This window comes from Barbus barbus (genome assembly GCF_936440315.1).
Source record: "Barbus barbus genome assembly, chromosome: 11".
Classification (NCBI taxonomy): domain Eukaryota; kingdom Metazoa; phylum Chordata; class Actinopteri; order Cypriniformes; family Cyprinidae; genus Barbus; species Barbus barbus.
The window spans coordinates 18,647,120-18,669,684 of NC_136739.1; the positions used below are offsets into that span (position 1 = coordinate 18,647,120).

The 22,565-nt window shown below is 36.3% G+C and overlaps 1 protein-coding gene across 2 annotated transcripts in view; it reads right to left on the reverse strand.

Annotated features, from left to right (window-relative positions):
* The window catches only part of LOC306876835 (diacylglycerol kinase beta-like), a 130,747-nt gene that overhangs the window by 90,531 nt on the left and 17,651 nt on the right, over positions 1-22,565 (reverse strand). For both annotated transcript variants that reach the window (XM_079428258.1, XM_079428259.1), the window contains exons 2-10: positions 19,016-19,382; positions 10,955-11,031; positions 6,472-6,625; positions 3,181-3,432; positions 2,767-2,913; positions 1,644-1,693; positions 1,164-1,238; positions 950-1,069; positions 740-857 (exon numbers count right to left, since the gene is read on the reverse strand). In XM_079428258.1, coding sequence (XP_079284384.1) covers positions 740-857; positions 950-1,069; positions 1,164-1,238; positions 1,644-1,693; positions 2,767-2,913; positions 3,181-3,432; positions 6,472-6,625; positions 10,955-11,031; positions 19,016-19,076 — 1,054 coding nt within the window. In that variant the 5' untranslated portion in view covers positions 19,077-19,382. The remainder of the gene's footprint in view (positions 1-739; positions 858-949; positions 1,070-1,163; positions 1,239-1,643; positions 1,694-2,766; positions 2,914-3,180; positions 3,433-6,471; positions 6,626-10,954; positions 11,032-19,015; positions 19,383-22,565) is intronic.

Sequence of the window (22,565 nt, forward strand, 5' to 3'; positions counted from 1 at the left end):
TATATATATATATATATATATATATATATATACATATATGTTATATATATATATATTTATAACATCAATTATTTAGAGATGCTTTTGATTATTAAAATGGAATTAAACCATTCAAATAGAACCCAGAAAATTAAGAAAAACACAGAATTTGGTAAAAATAAAACTAAATTTGAGAAAAAAAAAAGAAAATTATTTCATAGGGCCTTAAAAATGAAACTTTTGGTTAAACTTAATAAATTGCTGTTGAACTGTGTATGTTTCATTAATTAGACATGCTTTTTGTTTAATAACATTTAATTTAGCCATTAAAAGGGAGTTTAAACAGAAAAAATAAATAAATCTAGAAAAAAAAAAACTGAAAAACAATTTGGAAAATTTTTTAATGGAATTTGGGAAAAAATAAAACTGATTTCATAGGGCCTATGGCCTAGATGACAGACAGAAACTGACAAAATGATAGAAATGACATAACGCATACAGATATAGTTAGACAAAACTACAGATAGAACAATAGATGGTTAGACAGAATGACAGACAGACAAAGAGACAGATAGATAAACAGAATGACAGGCAGACAAACAGAGATAGACAGAAATAAAGATATAGAGATAGACAGACAGACAGACAGACAGACAGATGACAAACAGACAGAATGACAGACAGAACAACACAGACAGATATAGTGAGACAAAATGACAGATAGAACAATAGATAGAGAGACAGACAGACAGATACTCACGTGAGCAGCAAAGGCCCTGTTTTCTTACTCCTAACAGCATAGTGTGGCAGTAATTACAGTATGCTGGCTTGTTAAAATGCTTCAGTCTCCATACATGCTGCCCATCTTCCTGTACATTCTGAATGTATGTGAAAAGAGGAACAGGGATTAAGATACTATATATACTATGTATTATTTCCTCTTTATAACTCACAATTAGTTTCTCCTCACCGTCTCCATTCCCAGCAGGACCAGGAGTGGTATGGTGGTAATTCCTCCTCTGATCCACTCCTCTAATGTGACCGTTCCATCCCGGTCATAATCAATCTCCTCCATCATCTCCTTCAGAATCTACAATATAAGACATGAAATAAGGGACAATAAGATATGGATTCCATTTTGCAAGATTGGATTGCCTGGTGGAAACACTTAAAGTGATTCATACTGGTCGTAGTTCTGTAGAGTCCCATTCTAGATACTCAGCTACATGGACCATCTGGTTTATGATGCGGTCGAGCTCCTAAATCGACAGATATCATTGCTTTAGATATTATACACTAAGCATACAGTTTTCAAAAAAATTTTTTATGAAGTCTGGTATTTACAGTTCTCTCCAACTATCAGTTTAAAGTTTCCAAAAAAAGATCAATAATACTGTTTATAAAGACTCTGAATCATCAAGTTCTAATAGCGTTAAGATGAATGAAACATTCAATGAAAGGATGATAATATTATTACATAATCCGAATGAAATGCACTCTTACTGTGTGTATTGTATTAACCTTGTATGTAAACCTAACATTCAACTGCAGTACTGTGTACTGTGCATTATTCACTCCTTGTTGTTTACAGCATCAATCTAACCACAAAGTCAAATAACTGAACATTTCAAAATGACACATTATAACGGAGATTTCAGACTTACCGAACTGTCCAGCAGACCATTGCCATCTGTGTCGTACAGCCTGAACATGACTTTAGGGTGAGAGAAGTAAAAGATAAGAGACTGCATCTTTTTGTAGTGTAGCAAACATTTGTCAAGTACAGACCCCATGATAGCACCTGGAGCTCAGGTTATCAAAAGGCAGACTGCAGCAGCTAGTGAGGATTAGCTTTGGGCACAAATAACTTCCTATGCTAAAGAAAGCTTGTCTATGCTAACTCCATGGTAAATAAGGACAGGAGCAGAGATAAGCCCTTACAGAATAAGACAAAGAGATTCTAGAAGTCTCCTGTCACTCTCACTATGTGTAGGTAAGAAATCAAGTAAAATGTAGAACTGACAAAGGTGTTGTTGGGTGTACAATATGTAAATATATATATAATTTTTTTCTGTATTACAAAAGATTTATATTTCAAACAAACAGTATTCTTTTGAACATTCAATTTATTAAATAATCCTGAAAAAAATGTATCACTGTTTCCACAAAAATATTTTGCAGCACAACTGTGATTAATATTGATAAGACATTTTTCTTAAACACCAAATTTTAGGATGATTTCTGAAGGATCACGTGACACTGATAACTGGAGCCATCACATAGGCTACAGTAACTGATATGAAATTGACTGTTCAAACATCTCAAAGATCCGTATCTGCTTTTCATATGCTGTGTTTAAATATGAACTGTTAGTAAGGAAATAAAATTTGTGACACCTGCCAAGAATGAGGTGACTTTTCACATGTTTGTGACTAATATTGTGCTTTCTGTGGTTGGCACGACTGGTTTGGAGACATAATTTACAAAATTACTTAAAATATATGTATATCTTTTTTCTTTAGAAGAACTTTGGAAAAGTGGGAATTATTGAGGATATGTTGCCTTGATGTAAATAAGGAGATTAAAGAAAGAAACCTCATGTAACCTTAAAGTGTCTGATAAACTACCATAAAGAAAAACTTTGTCTTTGTTTTAACATGAACAAGCTAACATCAACTACTAATATAAAAAAATATATAAATGACCAAATCAGTATCCTTCTTAAAAATTTCCTAAATACAGCTAAAATCTTACCAGAAACTTATTTTTGAATAATTTCCAACTTACACTCAAGCTTATCCTCTGGTGTCCCCCTCTCCAGCAGGGACAAGTAGCACACAATGTCTTTAAGGAAGACCACTTGGGGTGACGGAGATACTTTTTGTGGAGAAGGACTCCTCCGGAGAGATGTAAGATTTTCTGATTGATTACGCTCTGGAACAATGTTAAATTATAATTTTCCAATTCAATTCAGTTTTATTTATAAAACACATTTAAAATCAACTTTAGTTGGCCAAAGTGCGGAACACTTATAATATGTATAATATATCAGTAATGACACCAGATAACACACCAAAAAATCTGTGTGGGAGCATCTGGATTCCGATCAGGCAATATTATTTTATAAGACCCTTGTCATGGATTACACATGTAAAAAAGGGCAGTGAAGATCAAGGTTGTCCCCTTGTTCATGATTCTGACCTGGGGAGAGGCGTGGGGAGTTGGTAGTCTTGGAGAGAGCCAAAGCATTGCTGCTGCTGCTCGCTGGGGGATTGGACTGCATGCCGGGTGAGCGGTGAGGGCCTCTGGGTGTGTGGCCCCCTGTGCCTGAGCGTTGTGAGGATGAGCGGGAGGAGCAGGGTGATGTGGTGGCCCCTGAGCCTGGAGTGATCCCTGCAGAGTTCTCTGGTGTATATCGGCTCATAGCACTCAAAATACTCTTCCCATTCATACCTACAAGGAAAAAAGCAGCACAGGAAAATAAAGAGGAGAATGAAAGTAATGATTTGAAATTAGACAGGAAAAAAACAGTGTAGGGACTCATTCACTTACAGTGTGTACACACACACACGTGACAAAAAAAAAAAATTATTTATCAATAACTTTTTTTATTATAAATAATAATAATATTTTTTATTATAAATAACAATAACTTAAATTTATCAATACATTTACATTTACATTTATATTTATTCATTTAGCTGACGCTTTTATCCAAAGCGACTTACAATTGCTATATATGTCAGAGGTCGCACTCCTCTGGAGCAACTAAATACATTTAGTGAATATACATATACTGGATATAGATAGATGTATAGATAGATAGATAATTTATTCCTGTGATGGCACAGTAGAATTTGCAGAAGCCATTACTGCAGTCTTCATGTTACGTAATCAGAAAAGGATTTTGCTGGTTAATATTTTTGTGGAATACATACATTTTAGGATTCTTTGATTACTATTAAGTTAAAAAAGAACAACATTTCTTTAAAACAGAATGTTTTTTCTAGATTTCAAGCAGACATCCTATACAAAATGTATTAACTGAGCATCAATGAATTAGCTCATTCAGAATGAAATGGATTAATAAACATTCAAATAAAATAGATATGTACACACCTGTTATGAACACAGTGAACGTTTTGCATGAGAACCCGTTCTACACTCATAAATAAGAAGACTTGTACACAAATATTAGTGAATGAGACCCACTGAGTCTGATAGTTTTTGGCTTTATATTACTTGTTACTGGTCTGTTTACCCCTGCACAGCGCTTTAAACTGTTCAGTTTGTGAAATGTTTTGGAAACCACGACATGGCAGACATTTTTTAATATTACACAAGGTACTAAGAAGGAAGCTGGTGATGCATTACGATTGTCACCACAGTCACACAGTGGTTGACTTGACACCATGGGTGAAAATCATATCCATCACTGGTTGCTTTGTTTGACATCAACACAAATAAAAAGAGCTGTCAAGACACACCAAAACAACACATAACAACACCAGGTGAAGGAACACGTTTAAGTCACAGCCGTGATGCAAGTCTCTGTCCAATCAAATCACACCACACTTGCTGTGGTACCTGTTATGGGTGCACAGGCCACTTCGGTCTGTATAGAGATGCCTGCATCAATGGACTTGGGCTCTGCAGACACAGGGGTCAAAGTAAAGTGGAACAGGAGTAGAGCAAGACGGACAGAGGAAAATATAGCTAGGATAGTTTATGAGCGCAACCAATCAGGACAGTAAAATATGGCAGATGTATTACTGCCATAATGAGCATTTCTCATTTAGCATTAAGGAGTTGCATTAAAGACAAATGGAGCAACAGAAATCACCGATTGTATTGTATTAGCCAGTCCAGAGAAATCAAGGCACTAGATGGCACTGTTGGCTGTCAAACCGTTTATATTCTCAACTAATCTTTGCGCTAAATCCCCTCAGGTTAACAGTAATAGTAGCGGACACAAAGCCACCAGCATCTTTTCATTAAAGTGTACTCTTGCATCAACCTTGCAAAGAGCCCAAATCTCTTAATTTGTCTAATTTTGCCTTTATAGAACAATGGCTCAAGAGTCATGGAGAGCCTGAAAAGCGGGCAGCATGTCTCCAGACAAAAGCCGGTTTCATCGCATAACACCAAGACAAATGCTCATCAGATGTGTGTGGGATCTCCAGACGTTTACCAGTTCATTATTTCAGTCATGCAGGCTGAGTGTTTATTACAAACAGGTTTACAAGCAAACTGGTTATGCTAATCTCATTTAAATGAAAAGATACAGTGTGATCTGAGACCAAAGGTGAAAGTACTTTATTTTTTATGTTGTATAAAACTGTTTTGTATTAATAATAATAAGAAATGTGTCTTAGGCTGATGATACACGGGACAATTTTTTGAGCAATGTCCCCGTCAACGGGCAACCAGGTGAGACACAGGGCCCACGACCGTTCTAAAGCATCCAGATAGAAATGTGTTACCCGTTCTCAGTGGGAATGTGTCCAAGCAACATTGCTCAAGAAAAGTTGCCCGGCAAAACTGCTCAAAAAGTTGCATCGTGTATCATCAGCCTTAAGCAGTAAATCAGCATATTAGATTGATTTCTGAAGGATCATGTGACACTGAAGACTGGAGAAATGGCTGCTGACAATTCAGCTTTGCCATCACATTTATATAAAATATACTCAAATATAAAGGTTATTTCAAATTGTACTATTTCATAAAATTACTGTTTTGCAGTTTTTTTTTTTAAATCAAATAAATACTTTATTTTTGATCAAATAAATGCAAATAAATGAGCATATGAGACTTTCTTACCCCAAACTTTTGAACAGCAGAGTATCTATTATGCCGATTTTACTGACTTCAAACTCACATTTATATGAAATATATATAAAACAGTTATTTTAAATTGTAATATTTCATGAATTACTGTTCTTACAGATAAAATAAATACTGTATTTTGATCAAATAAATGCAAATAAATGAGCATAAGAGACTTCTTTCAAAAACAAGCTTTTGAACGGCAGAGTATCTATTGCAGATTTTACCGACGTCAAACATTTGAAAGGTAGTGTGTATGTTTCCATTTAAAAAGTGAAAAAAAAACAAATTCCTGATGAATTTCTTAGTATTTGATTTGCATCTCTTTTGCTTTAATGGCAGCAGCACTCTAGATGAACTCCAAAGTTTGATTAGTGACCTTCAAATAGTGACGAATTGTAAATATTTCTTATTTTTATGTCATGAGGTTCAATATTTTTCAAAATCCTCAAACTTAAAGCTTATTTCCAAGTATAAATCGGGACCCACTGTTTATGACCAGCGCACAAGTGTTTCAGGGCAGTTGTTCATTCACAGCTCCCAAAAAATTTACCTCAGAAGAAACTGACACCTGTTTCTCCTATTAAAACTGCTAAAATAAATATGAAATACAGACTTTCATGACCCGTTTTAGACAGTATAAAGGCATTTTAAAAGAGTATTTACCCAGCATGCCTGCTCCAGATCGAGAGGTGTCAGGAGAGCTGCCTCCACCATTCTTGCTCTTGAAGGAGGTGAAGAGGTGTTTGCAAAGTTCCTCAGGGATGTCAATCTCCAGATACGTCGTCATGAATAGCTGGAAGCCCTCATAGTCGATGGGCTGCAGCAGACAAGTGGAGAGATGATGAGAAATGAGAGACGAAAAAAAGCCATGAATATGCAGCTTCCTGCTCCTTTATGTTTCCAGCAGAGAGGATGTTCCTGTATTTGGGCATGAATGACACACTCAAGCATTTCATTATGACACATGGCAACAAAAATACAGAGGGAGCCCACCGACACACATCAAAATATAGTAAAAACACATAAATTTGCAAATGTTTTGCTGCTCATAGAAACAAAATCATCGGAGGTTACAAAAACACCATGATGAAGAGGCCGTTAATAGAATTTAAAGTAGCACAGACACATGGCTCACATTAAAAAGCACTGGGCGTGAACTCTGATCTTTAGTAGACATTGTAGCAAGACTATCTTGTTAGACAGGGATGGGCCCGGGGCATGCAGTCTGTAGACACATTGAACCACAGAACATGCAACCCAGACGGTAACAGCTTACTTGGTTGAGAACATCTTGCTTCTGTGTGGCAGTCAGAGATATATGAAGAGGGTAGAGGGAGAGATGGGTTATACACACTGCAGTGGTTGTTCGTGCAGAGGGAAGGGATCAGTGAATGGTGTTACTTTTCATATCCTCTGCTCCTCTGACACTGAATGAATTTACATTATTCCTTCTTTAAATGCATTAGTCCACCTGTATCATACTTAATACTGTTTTGCAGTTTTAGTGGCAAGAGAATCCACTGGTTTATTTGCATAATCCGGACCTACTTCTTTAAGGTGGTAATTTTCTCTCCACCTTATTTTTCCCGTAAGAACATGCGCGCCCATTGTAAATTTTATGTGTGAGGTCCGGTCTTCCAGTCTCATTTGCTTCCAGTTATTTTTAGCTGTACAAAACGGCTCGTTTTGCTGCCTGATATTGCAAACTGGTGTTTCTTACCATATTTATTTTAATGTATTACCTTTAATTAATGTATTATGAAATCCCCTGTTTATATTAATGTATTATGAAATCCCCTGTTTGTAGTGCAAAGAGTTTTACCGTTTACTGCACTTTGTTATTCTTTTCGTTATTTCCCTACAGTGGCTAATGAACCAGAAGTCTCGCACATTCACAGAAAACAGCGTACTTCCACGTTGAAAAATAAGGTGGATAAAGGACTAAAAAGGGGAAAGTTCTATAATGGAAATATTTTCGTTAACTTACATATAAAATTAGCAAAGCTATAAAGGGGAAAAAGAAACCAGACTAAAATACACTATAGGTTGGTAAGATTTTGTTGTTGTTTAAAATTAGATTAGTTAAAATATTAGATTCATTCATTACACACAGACTGATATATTTCAAATGTTTATTTCCTTTAAGTTTGATGATTATAACTGACAACTGATGAAAGTCCCAGAAAATTAGAATATTGTGAAAATGTTCAATATTGAAGACCCCTGGTGCCACTCTCTAATCAGCTAATTAACTCGAAACACCTGCAAAAGCCTTTAAATGGTCTCTCAGTCCAGTTCTGTAGGCTACACAATCATGGGGAAGACTGGTGTCCAAAAGACGACCATTGACACCTTGCACAAGGAGGGCAAGACACAAAAGGTCATTGCTAAAGAGGCTGGCTGTTCACAGAGCTCTGTGTCCAAGCACATTAATAGAGGGGCGAAGGGAAGGACAAGATGTGGTAGAAAAAAGTGTACAAGCAATAAGGATAACCGCACCCTGGAGAGGATTGTGAAACAAAACCCATTCAAAAATGTGGGGGAGATTCCCAAAGAGTGGACTGCAGCTGGAGTCAGTGCTTCAAGAACCACCACGCACAGACGTATGCAAGACATGGGTTTCAGCCGTGCATTCCTTGTGTCAAGCCACTCTTGAACAAGAGACAGCGTCAGAAGCGTCTTGACTGGACTGCTGCTGAGTGGTCCAAAGTTATGTTCTTTGATGAAAGTAAATTTTGCATTTCCTTTAGAAATCAAGGTCCCAGAGTCTGGAGGAAGAGAGGAGAGGCACATAATCCACTTTGCTTGAGGTCCAGTGTAAAGTTTCCACAGTCATTGATGGTTTGGAGTGCCATGTCATCTGCTGGTGTTGGTTCATTGTGTTTTCTGAGGTCCAAGGTCAACGCAGCCGTCTACCAGGAAGTTTTAGAGCACTTCATGCTTCCTGCTGCTGACCAACTTTATGGAGATGCAGATTTAATTTTCCAACAGGACTTGGCACCTGCACACACTGCCAAAGCTACCAGTATCTGGTTTAAGGACCATGGTATCCCTGTTCTTGATTGGCCAGCAAACTCGCCTGACCTTAACCCCATAGAAAACCTATGGGGTATTGTGAAGAGGAAGATGCAATACGCCAGACCCAACAATTCAGAAGAGCTGAAGGCCACTATCAGAGCAACATGGGCTCTCATAACACCTGAGCAGTGCCACAGACTGATCGACTCCATGCCACGCCGCATTGCTGCAGTAATCCAGGCCAAAGGAGCCCCAACTAAATATTGAGTGCTGTACATGCTCATACTTTTCATGTTCATACTTTTCAGTTGGCCAACATTTCTAAAACTCATTTTTTTTTGCATTGGTCTTAATTGATATTCTAATTTTCTGAGATACTGAATTTGGGACTTTCATTAGTTGTCAGTTATAATCATCAAAATTAAAGGAAATAAACATTTGTAATATATCAGTCTGTGTGTAATGAATGAATCTAATATACAAGTTTCTCTTTTTGAATGGTATTACTGAAATAAATCAACTTTTTCATGATATTCAAATTTTATGACCAGCACCTGTATATTTAAAATATTATGGTTGCAAAACTAATTTAAATACATGTAAAAAAATTTTTTTATATATATACATATGCTATAATATAACACTTGCAATTTCTTTTAAACTTGTAATAATGAAAATGCCACCAGACAGCAAAAACACCAGGCTGTGCTGAGAAAATTAAATTAAATTTAATAAACACGTTAAACTGAAACAGGAAATCTCTGAAAAACTAAACTAAAAAATGACAGTGAAATCTAACAAAAACAAAAATTGAAACAACAACCTGGAAATAAAATAGGAATAAAAACTCAATTTAAAATGTAAAACCCAAAGCCCTTGAAGAGAATTCACTACAGTTTAAGCACATGATTCACTAAAGAAAATGTGCAAATTGGGCACTGCCACAATCTACACCCACAATAATCTGTGCTAAAATAATTTAAGGCATTGTGGGTCAATTCTCCTTTAATCATATCATTGCAGAAATGAACAAACCTAAATCAATTAGATCCCTTTTGTTGCTGAAATGAAACTCTGGAAAAAGGCAAAAAGCCAATAAGGCAAAAACAGGCAAGACATAGGAGTGAAGGAAGTGGAGGTGGACAGAGAGGAACTTGCATGCAAAGGTAGGCTATGTTTGAAGGGCTGCAAACGGGCAGATGCACACCAAAAACAGGAAGGTGAAAGTAACCGAACCCAAATGACTCTCTTTGTCTAAGTATTAGCAAACATGTTTATATGTTTTGGTGGTGTGAAAAGCAGCGTAACCAGCCGTGGCTATAAGAGAAACTTCCTGTCTGACTTGTGCAAAACACAGAGGCTGGCCCTGCTATCAAACAATGAACCGTTTATTTAACCTTTCACCGGCGCCCATTTTTACAGACACTCTTCCTTTGACAAAGGTTACAGAGTCACCATAATTAAACATCATTATACTCAAAACAGCCGTGACTTGAGGCTGCGATGAAGGATATTTTACAGCTCAACCGCAGTCAGTCAATCGAGGCTGTATACATGAATGAAATACCACGCTCTGTCATCGTAAGCAGGCAGCACAGTGGCACTCATGGCATGTCACCTCCATTGTGTGATACTTCCAGACTTTATGATTTAAACTGAACTGATGAACAATGCGAAGCATGCGTTGTCACACCACAGCCAACCTGGCGTCAGCTTCAAAGCCATTAACTGCCACCGGTGCTTTTTCACTATTGATTTAGCCAAGGCTCTGGGTCACAACCTGTGGCGCCAAACCCTGAGCAGTCTCTTATTTATGTCAGTGCAGAGGAGAGGAGAGAAATATAATGGCGACACTCCATAAAGCAAATTATAGATGCAGCTGCCTGCTGGCTTTGTTGTCACGGCAATGTGATGCATGGGCTTTATGATGTCAGCGAGGACCTTCTCTAATAGGAGGCGATATCTGGCCACTTCGTTTCGGGGAGCGGATGACTAAGCATCTCCTGTAATGACTTGTGGCCTGAGTCAGGTTGTATTGGTGTTCTGTCAAGTCACAGCCAGAAGCTGCACTGCCTCTAAACAGATCATTTAATCAGGCCAGACCACGGCCGCTCCTGCCATTACATACCTGTTCAGGGTTGTACTTGGAGAGGACACCATTTCCATGAAACTCTTCCAGGACATCTTTAAGCTTCTTGGAGGAATCTGTGCAAAAAGCAAATTAAAAGGAAACATTTAGTCAGACATACAGCTGTAATAAGTGCAGTATATATTGCAATGGAAATATTTAGATACTCTACAGTTCAAAAGTTTGGGGTCTTTAGGTTTTTTTCTTTCTTTTAAGGGAATGAAATTCAGCAAGCATTAAATTCTATGAAATTGATCCGAAGCGACAGCAGAGACATTCAGAATGCTACAAAAAAGAATACTATTTTTAATGAATGCTGCAAATGCTGTTCTTTCAACTTTATATTCATCAAAGAAACCTGAAAATGCAGAAATAAGCTGTTATGCTAATGTGATAATAGCCGACACTTACACTTCAGTGTGTTCTCTTCCGTTTAGATAAGATTTATTAATCCATTTATCTATGAATGTTCACTTGATAATATTATTTTGATAAATGTATTGGATTAATTCTGTTTTCTATAAAACGATGTAAATTGGAACTAGCTATTGGCATCTTCTGTGAAACACGTTAATAAAACACTCGGAATCGTCCCAAGACACCAAATACCGTATGGATGTTGCTGATTAACTAAGTAACACTTTAGTTTAAGGACCATTTCTTACTATTAACTAGTTGCTTATTAGCAAGCATATTACTAGCATAATGGCTGTTTATTAGTACTTATAAAGCACATATTAATGCCTTATTCTGCATGACCATATTTTAGATCCCTTAATACTACCCCTTACCTAAATTAAACTACCTTACTAACTGTCTGTTGAGGCCAAAGTCATAGTTAATCATTAGTTGATAGCGAGAATTGGTCTAAAGTGTGACCAAAAATAAATCAATCAATAAATTAATTAATCTTATTTTCAACATATTGCGCGAGTTGAAACTCTTAACACAATGTTGCCTCCAAACACAAGAGACATGTACTTGAAACTTTAACTACATGCATCATTATCTGTAACATTTTGAAAAAAGCCATTGCATTTGGTATATATTACTGGAAACCTTAGATGTATAGGGAAATCTTACAAAATAGGCTAATTAAGCAGAGATAATAGCTGAGCAGAAAATGTCACCAAAGTTTATTAGCATTACGACAGGAGAAATGAATGTGATGCTCCAGGCTTCATTTTTATTTTCTGTAAGCGTTGAATTAGTTGTCACACACGTGCCTTCTGACTGCCGCCCAGGGGGGCAGAAAAAGTTTCTTTCCTCATAGAAGAAGCTAATCTCCCCCAGTACTGAAAGCAGTCCTCACTGTGTCTCCCACTGACAGCATACAGTTTTAGGACAACACAAGGGAAAGTCTATAATGACTAGATGATGGATCGACGCAAAAGTTAAAAGTGTGCATCGGATACAAGTAGTGTTGCTTTCGTCAACGAAAATTGACTATATATCATTGTCAACGAACCTTTATCAAGTGACGACAACGAGACGAGACGCAATGTAAATGTTGGTCATGTGACGATGACTATAATTAAATGTATAATGCAATATTGTTGACGAATAAAAATGAGACTAAATGTGGTTTACAAAATAAAAACTATGCTAAAATGTCGCTTCATTTTCGTTGACCAAAACGAGACGAAACAAAATGTTATAATGTTATTTTGTCTCGTTTAGTCACGTTATTATTATTTTGCAGTATTTCTGTTTCCTGTGTCTCACTTCAGGGGCTGCATCAGGTCGCACTGCGCAGATGCAGGCGACGTCACTTCCTCAAGCCCCACTCGCGGCATTATTTAGAAGACGACAACAAAGTTAAGTCTGACACCGAGAAAGGGACCGATGGTCGGCCAGCCAGGGTTCGTCTTTGGGAGATGTGTGTGTACTTCTAACATGTTTGGTTGGTAAAATAAATGTTGTAAATTCAAATCAGAGCGTCTTCCGTGTCTGGAATGGATGTATTCTTGAGTCTATAAGGTAAGAATAATATAATAAGATAACCTTGTTTGAAATGGGTTTGGCTAAAAGAAAATTTTGGTTTCGTCTATACTACTAGGTACTTATACTATATTGACTGGGTTAAATAGAGTTGTATTACTAAAAAGAGACTAAAATACAATTTTCATTGACTAAATTGTCATCAGTTTTAGTCGACTAAATCTAGATGAAAATAGTCATGGATAATTCTGACTAAAATAAGACTAAAATGCTCAGACTTTTAGTTGACTGAAACTTGACTAGACTAAAAAAAGTATGAACGTGACTAAAACTAATAAAAACTAAAATGACAGCTTCACACAAAGACTAGACTAAAACTAAAATTAAAACAAGCCAACAAAAACAACACTAGATACAAGATGGCTATTATAACACAATGCATCGTTTCCAACACATTTGCATCAGTAAAAAAAAAAAGATTTATTTGTATATAATTATTAGTAGATGCGCTATACTTTTAATCACCAAGAAAGTGACCAACAATTTGAGACCAGTATTTCATATGATTGATTTCTCCTCTCTAAACTGTTTCTCAAGCACGTTTTCTCATCACCACTGCTGCTACGTGAATATGACGCATCACAACACTATGGAGACCGAGGCATATCCTGACAGTCACATAGAATATGGATTAACATAGAGAGGCACATCCCTAACAATGACATAATATTCATTTGGAGGGAACTGTCAGTTGAAATGGAAAAAACACATCTAAAATGAAGTCAGATATTCAAATAATAAGCAGCAGTGTTAGGTGAGTCAGTATATAGAGACTCAGTGGTTAAGGGAAAAACAGGTGGGAGCACAGGCAATGCGGCAGACAATCATAACTGAAAACCAAACTGCACCCACTATTTCATCTGAGCAAAAGGAGTCTTTCCTCAACAGGTAAAACCCAGAACAAAGCAATCTGGTGATTTCTGTGGTCGGAAAGACTGACATCACACTTTTATCATTCAGAGGTTTACGAGCTGTTATAGTTTCAGATCCTAATTCATAAATTGCAGCATGATGTCAGAGGTCAAACACATTTCTGTGTACATCTCTGTTCTTTGGACTGTGACATTTTGATTGACAATATTAAATGTACAAGACTCATCATTGATTTAAAGACTGACACCAAACTCCAAACTGCTTGCGGCTTCGGTGGGCAGCAAACACACCCTCTAACTAACAGACCTGTGTTTCTGGGTTTTTTTAATAGTCGGGAATCTTATTGCTGCAACTGTGACTGGAGTTTCAATTAGCTCATCATGACAAATATTTTCCACTGATTATTAACACCACTGAATCAAAACAATAAAGCCCCTTAGCACCTAGCTGAGCCTACAGTGTCAAGAACATACACACTGTCTCCTCTTGAGGACAACCTACATTCTATGACATAATCAGTAAATAGAGTTGCTGGGGTTGGGCAATAAAACGATAATTATCGTGATATAATTTTCCTCGATAAAACAATATGAAGAGTTTGATAAATGTTCAATATAATGTTTATGCACCAAAAGCGGAACGAAAAAGCACGACTCATTTGAACCATGCCACATGGACCATTTATGTGTTCGGCTCAAAGTTCAAATGGCAGCGCAGCTGCAAGCTCAATAGAGCAGATGCATTTACTCTCTGATGAGTCTCGGTCACGTGAGCACTAAACAGTGCTGTGCGCTTGAATTCAGCAAAAAACACAAATGACTCAAACGAGTTCAAAGCCAGATACAACAGCGCTGACAAACAGGAGAAACACTGTGCGCAATGATACAGTCAGAAGGCTTTTCAATCTACAAATCCCCATTATTTACTAAGGATTTACTGTAGTAACACTAACTGCACTGTGGTCTTGTGTCAGAAATGTTAGAACTCGTATCGAATTTGATAATATTATTAATGCAGACATGAATTAAATGTATTAAAGGGGTAATTAATATTATTACAGTATTTTCGTGATTAAGCTATAGCGTTTGTGCATTTATACTAAATGTATACCTAAAAACCATATAGTTATATTTTTTACCATGGTATTAAGGTGCTATATGTGTGGTTTTACCTGTGGTTATCATGATTTAAATGCATGCTACTATGGAAGTCAGAATAATTACATTTCACCATATAAATATGAGGTTGCTACAATTTTTATAATGTTACAGATGATTTAAATAATGAACAAAAATGTATATCTGCATCCTAACACAAGATACCACTACTATCAAATGTGTATTTCTAAGAGGCAAAATTAATATTATTATTAATTAGGCAACACAAACGTGCTTCTTGATTTGAAACAAGATCACTCGTTAGAACATGCAGAAACTAAAAAAAATATTTTTCTATTAAGATATTTATTTTGTTAAGGAAAAGTAACAGTATGGTTTGTAGAGCTTCCACTTTGGAGCAAAAATCTGGCTTTAAACTTGAAGGAAATAAAGATTTGACATTTATTGTGATTATCATCAATATTGACTGATAAGAATTAGGGCTGTGCAATTAATCGCATGCTATTGTCATGCGCATCTCGTCAGTAAAGTGGCATTTAATACATTTTTTGCCATTATCACCCAGCTCTAAAAGTTGCAAACCAATATTTCTTTTCATGCTGAAATGATAGAGAAATACTATAATTACCTTATAGTACATCTGAAATCTGTGCCAGACTGGCCTGGCAATTCATCTGTGAGACGTAGTTAAGTTTAAGATTAATGCCTCATCTCACACCTACTGAATTCTTAATGGAAATGTGTCCGGTATCCCAGAATATACTCCCCATAAGGCATGTGCTATTTTTAAAGGCATTATACCTTAAACGTGGCATGCTGGCAGAGTTCAGGGTGAGAGCACTTCTGACTGATTATTTAGTCTTTACTGTTCCTCAAGGGTTTGCCCTCAACGAAAGAAAAGTAATTATACAGACTTCATGAGAATTTAGATTTATTACCAGCATCCTACAAGCCAATTGACCTCACAAAGCACAGATAGATGCTTAATTTGGAAATTTCATGGTCATTTTACAGGTAACCTCTTAAAATGGCACAGAGGTCTCTTTGGAATTCATATTAGCCAGTGCAGCCTGTGCAGATAATCACACAACAACAGGGGAATTTAGAGGTTTAGTACATGAAGTTTAGTAACATTTTATTTAAATTGTAAGTTGTAATTCAGAAAATGCCCAAATTTGTGCAAATATTTTACTCTATATAAAAAAAGGTTTAGTTTTTGCATTTAAAGAAAACAAACATTTCATCTGTGACAATTGTCTATGGTTTACATAATTACCTAAAAAATCTAATTAGCAGATATTAGTAATGAAGATGTATTTTGATTAAGGGTTCAATTCTCAAGAAATAACCAAACACTTAAACCTTCTGTATTACAGGTTAATAAAGTTCCATATGACCACGCAAACACGATTATTTAAAGAATTCTGACATTTAAACAAAAATAAGGCTGTCAAGCAATTTAAACTTTTAATTTAATTACACAGTCAAATTAATCACAAATTATTTGCACATCATTTTAGGCTCAGAAATCACCCCCAAAAGATCATTTAAAGCAGATATTTTGGGGAAAAAAAACATATTCTTGCTCAAACGATATCGCTTAACTATATTATATGATATAAATATTAGACAAAAACCATATAGCATCATACTTTCTATCATATCTTGAATTTTAGGAGGCATCTAACTGCATTCTAATAGGCTACATAATGCAGTCAGTCGTCGTCCTACATCATTTCCGTAAGCAACTGCATGTAACTTAAAATGACATACAGGCCTGGGCCAGGGTGGGGTGCGTTAAATGCATTAATAATTTTAATGTATTATTTTTCCCATAATTAATTGCACCAAATTAACAGATTAAATTGACAGATAAATAATAGGAAGGCTTGATTAAAGTCCATTAAAACAACACCTAAAAGGATTATGTTCAGTATTTCAAGCTGAGAGTTAGCATATATAAAAATGTGATATATACAGTATGTTTTTTATTTTTACGAAACAGAATATTGAATAAATGTTCATGACTATGGAAAAAAATAAAGGCCATCAGAATATTTAGGAGTATGAGGCTGTATCTGCATCTGACCAGCTTTTATATATTTTTTTAAAATATTTTATATACATGCAAATTGCAATATTTGCATAAAGTGCAGCGTTTGCACTCTAATGTTCTTCTTGGCACTCGAGTTCAAGCCTGAAGTCAACTACCTGCTTTGCTATTTGCCAATTACACAACATGCACATAATTAGTTTAGTAAAGAAAACACTGAAAATATCATAAATGCTGATGCAGCTAAAGCTCCCTCTCAGACTAAGCAGAGTAGTTAGAGACAATGGCAAAACAGGCAGATCTTTGTTGACCAGACAAAACACTGTCCTCCTCATTACACATGCACATGTGACCTTGGACCACAAAACCAGTCATAAGTAGCATAGGTATATTTGTAGCCATAGCCAAAATTACATGCTATGGGTCACAATTATCGATTTTTCTTTTATGCCAAAAATCATTAGGATTAATTCATTAAGATATTTTGTCAATTTCCTACCATAAATATATTAAAACTTAATTTTTGATTAGTTATATGCATTGCTAAGAACTTAATTTGGACAGATTTAAAGGCGATTTTCACAATACTTTTTTTTTGCACCCTCAGATTCCATATTTTCAAATAGTTGTATCTCGGCCAAATATTGCCCTATCCTAACAAACCATTTAATAATGGAAAGCTTATTTATTCAAATTTCAGATGATGTTTAAATCTCAATTTCCAAAAATTGAATCCTTATGACTGGTTTTGTGGACCAGGGTCAAATATGAGCTAGCACAGCCAGTCCTATAACAAAATATGAACCAGATTTACTGGAAGCCCTTATAATAATAGATACACTATGAATTTATATCCTGCTTCAGCATCCGATTTCATTTCTCCCCATTAAATCAATACAACCATTTTACATTCCCTCAAATCTGTTATAGCACAGTTCCCTTGCAAAATAAGTAAACTGATAAACAAGACCATCACTTTTTAATGTTATTGAAAATTTCATATGCCTGTTTAGCTTATAAAGTGGTCTGCATCAATAACTGCATTAAACGTCGTTAAATCAATACAGATGCAGAGAGCACTGGCAGCACATCGACGTGTTACGCCAATATAGCCTACATTCCCAGCAGTGCTTCCTAAAAGTCCAGTGGGTCGGCTGCAGAATGTGTACACTGTAAAAAAATGATCGTGATTTTAACGGTAAAAAACTGTGAAAATGCTACGGTAAAAACCTGTTACATGGTTAACGGAAAGTTCCTCTAAAATTTACAGGGAAAAACCGTAAACTGACGTTCCCAGAATTCCCTGCGTTCCATTTCAAATTCTGTTTGAATTTGACGTTTTTTCTTTGAAATAACTATGTTTCTTCTTATTTGTTTCTTATCAGTTATGTTTATTAGGGTTGTATGTTACATCTAATGTTGTTAAATTAATGTTTATAGCATATTTCAGTTTAATGAGTCTCACCATGATGGTGTTTAGTGCTTGTGTGAATGACACTGTGCACCTTCTGTATATTCTATTGTTTAAAAGTTGCTTATGATGGGCTTTGACTCATCATGTGATATTCTCATCATCACCTGCATTTGGTGGTTATCAGTGTATTTCAAAGGAACAAAACAGATTTCAGTACTTTAATAGGTTGGTATATTAAGATTATATCAGTTAAAGAAATTACAGTATTTAACTGTAAATTTAAGTTAAAACCGTAAAACCTAAAACATTGCTACCGTATTTTTTACGGTAGAATTCTGGTAACCACAGCTGCCAGTTTTTTACCGTAAATTTTACGGAATTTTTTTTACAGTGTACGCATCCTCCAACATAATATATTGAGCAAAGCATCAATTTAAACAAGGGAGCTGAGCAGTGCAGTTATCAAAAAGGATGTCCAAGGACCAACTAAATGGACCGATAAAACCTCTCATCCATTCTTATCCACCTAACAGCCCCAAAATCAATTCCAATCAACCTGCCAGAGGTCAGAGGAGATAGGCTTCTTGTGCTCAGATACTCACACTCACTGTACTGCTGCAGCTGGGAGAATTCGGCTGGGCTCAGACACACCCAGTCTCCCATCTCGCTGGTCAGAGAGCACGCAACAAGCCAGGGGAACCACGCTGATCGTCCTCAGGTGAGGTATGAGAAGGGGATGGTACGTTCTGGCATGATCATGTTGCCTTTTCTTAGTAACAGATGGTGAATTGGCGTCCCCGACGTGGAGTTGCGAAACAAAGAAGGGACACAAGGACGAGGGCGGTGTGAAGGTGAGGCGTGTCGCACCACCGGTAGGGGCTGGGACTGGAGTAGCTCTGCGGTGGGGAGGTGACAGGTGCACACGGAGGAGCAACTGATGACCTTTCCACCAAAGTTGAAATTTTCAATCTATAGAGTGAGCGAGAGAGAGAAGAAACAGACTTAGTAACATCTCAAAGCTGACTTAAGGTTATCGACTCATGCCAAGCATATTTATTACAAGGTCTCTGATTCTACAGAACCTGTGTCTTTCAGGCCAGAAATCTCTTGGTAGATTAAGCAGAGACCCCCTTTTGAGCATTGCATTTCTAGTCTGGTCAAAATATTTAATATAAAATCATATGTAAATGAATGCTGTCAATACTTAAAAAAAAAACTAATTAATCAAATTTTTTTCATGATTAATCCCAACCAACATTAAACATTTTTAAATATAATTTTATATTGCAAGAATTCAATCTTCAAATTAATGTAGAAACAACATAACATATTTGTTTAATGGCATCTTCTTTAAAACTGAAGGTGAGTATCAGTGATAACAGTACTACTGAATCTATGAAGCAGTTTTTTGATGAAAGGGCGAAGACACAGTTACACAGATGGACATTTTTTTGTGAGAAGATATTAAATAAATCATAAGGTGAATTTCTAAGGTTTGTGGTAGTCAGTTTACTGGTATTTGCACCATTATTTAACACCCAAAAAAACATTTTGCGCCTGTGTTCTAAGAACATTACACAGACCTATTAATCATTTGCTGTGCTGGTTTGTAACCCTGTGCTGATTTGTGCTGCTGTTGGTAGACTGTGTTGGTCATAATGGATGTGAACTGACTGCCTCTTGTGTTCTTTTGCAAAATGTCAATACATTTTTATGGAATTACGTTCTCACACTAATTTGTCCTGATTAGTAAATCTGGCCCTTAGATTGCAAAGCTCAACTTTATTATATTGTTATAATGCTATAGTATTGTAATATATAATATGTAATCTATTATATATTTATATGATCTCTTGCAATATAATTAATTGAAATGCACGTCAGTGCTATAATTGATGCTATTTTAATTTTTACTTATATTTTGAATTAGTTTTTATATTTTCCATTTTTTTATTTTGTTAAAGCCCTAACATCACCGTCACACACCACATTTTGAGGATCCCCGCTTTCAGTTTCAGAGGAAATCTCAAAAATAACATCTGCAGTAACTCTCTCATTTGTTTCCATTCAAGAGATTTTAGAACAAATACGTAAGACAAGGTTTATACTTTCAAAACAAAAGGGAACAACATTAAGTCTACTGAGCTAAGAAAAAGCAACCTCTGAGCAATACAATTTTACTCCAGGGTGTAAGTCATGTTGTATGCTATCTTTGCCTTCATTTGGACATTTCATTTGCTCCAGTACACTCAGTTAAAACAGCATAGCAGTGCTCCTCCATATAGCTGTAAGTTCAAAGGGCCACTCAGCAAATGACTCACATGGGCCTGGCCTGCTTCTGTGCTCAGCATGCCGTACCAATCAATGTCTCTCTCTCCCTCTGTCTGCTGAATACTCTCGTTCTGTCTCTATTTCTCTCTCTCTGTTCTCGGACACTCTCAATGAGTTTAAGCAGAGAGAAAAATCAACAGCAGTTTGCCAGCACATCCACAGGGAGGGAAGAAACTGACATAAAACCTCTGTGAAGAGCAGAGGCATGAGAAACTGCCATGATGAGAAGAGGAAAAGACAGAGTAAGGACAAAAATCAATGAAGTTGATAGGGCTGCCATGAGTTACAGCATGCCAGGGAGTAAGTTCATGCCCACGAGTTTAAAAGCATAGAGTGATGTGTGATGTTTGTTGTACAGAAAAGAGTCTGAACACAAGGGAGGGTGAAGACAAGGAATATAAATGGGCCTACACAAATTGTATAAAAAAAAAAAAAAATACAAAGGAAAATGAAAATATTCTTGGCTGAACATTAAATTTCAGCCTTAAGACGTCATGCATCACAATACCGTAGAGTTTGTTTGGACACACACAGACTTTGGCATCAACAGCAAAATACACTAGAAGTGTTTTTACATCTCCTTTAGTTTTTTTGTTGTTGTTGTTGTCTTAACTGTGCATACGTTTTTGGTTCTGTATGTGTGTACTGAGAGAATACAGTGCCATTTTAACTGCTGGATGAGCAGGATGTATTTAGAAACTCTGTATGCAAGGTAAATCAATCAATCAACATTAAAGACATAAGTGTGTTAGCTGCTGTGGGGAAAAATGTCCTAAACATGCTGTATATTTGTCCGCTACTGGGAGGAAGCGAGGAACACAGAGATGAGGGCTAATCTCAAACAGCAGTCTTTAATAAACATCCAAAGGGTAACACAGGCAGGAGACACATATAGCACATCTAAATGTTTAACACCGGACAAAGGAATCAAGGAATCAGACAACACTTTGGGGCTGTTTACACCTGGTCACTTCATGCATTTTTTTCTGATCGGATAGCTATCAGATCCTGAAAAGACGTAAATGCCCTCCGAAACGCTTTGGAGACGCATTTAAATCCGAGGTGGTCTGGGCCGCATTCCAGACAAAACTGGACAAGTGTAAATGCATCTGGTTGTTGAAACCACATAAGCTAATTTTACTCTTCCCAACGAGACTAACCTATCTTTCCAGCGCTGATGCCGCGCTCTCTCCTGTTGCGGGCTCTCATATTGAAACGAGCAGATAATGAATAAAATGCAGCGCATATCTATTGCTTTCATTGACGTGAACTCCGTTAAATTTGCATATAGCGCGGGAATTGAAGAACGGATATCTGTTTTGCGAAGACACATTTATGTGGCCAAGTGTAAATGGAAACGTTTTAACAAATCAGATAGATATCCGATCAGAGAAAACGTGTAAAAAAGTATTTTGTTTGTTCCCTGCTGTACCGAAACATACCAAACCACTGTTGATTGATCAAAATGATTATATAAAAACATGGCCACTGATATTTTCTTTTAGTATCGTTTTTCCTACTGTCTGGTGAAGCATTTCAATCAAAATATAACTGTCAAATCAAACGATCATTGCAGCAAAAATAAAAACTAAAGCTGATTTGCTTAAAACTAATTTAATGATTAATAATTAATATAGAAATAATTCTATAATTTATTAAAATAAAAACATTTTTGATTGCAAATGACTGTTTGTTGGAATTCCAAAATTTTTGATTAATTCAAGTAAATTCACTTCTGTGGAAAATACTGTAACAGGGCATGCAAAGGAAGCAAAAACTGATCAACAAAAAATGGATGATAGAGAATGAAAGAGCAAATAT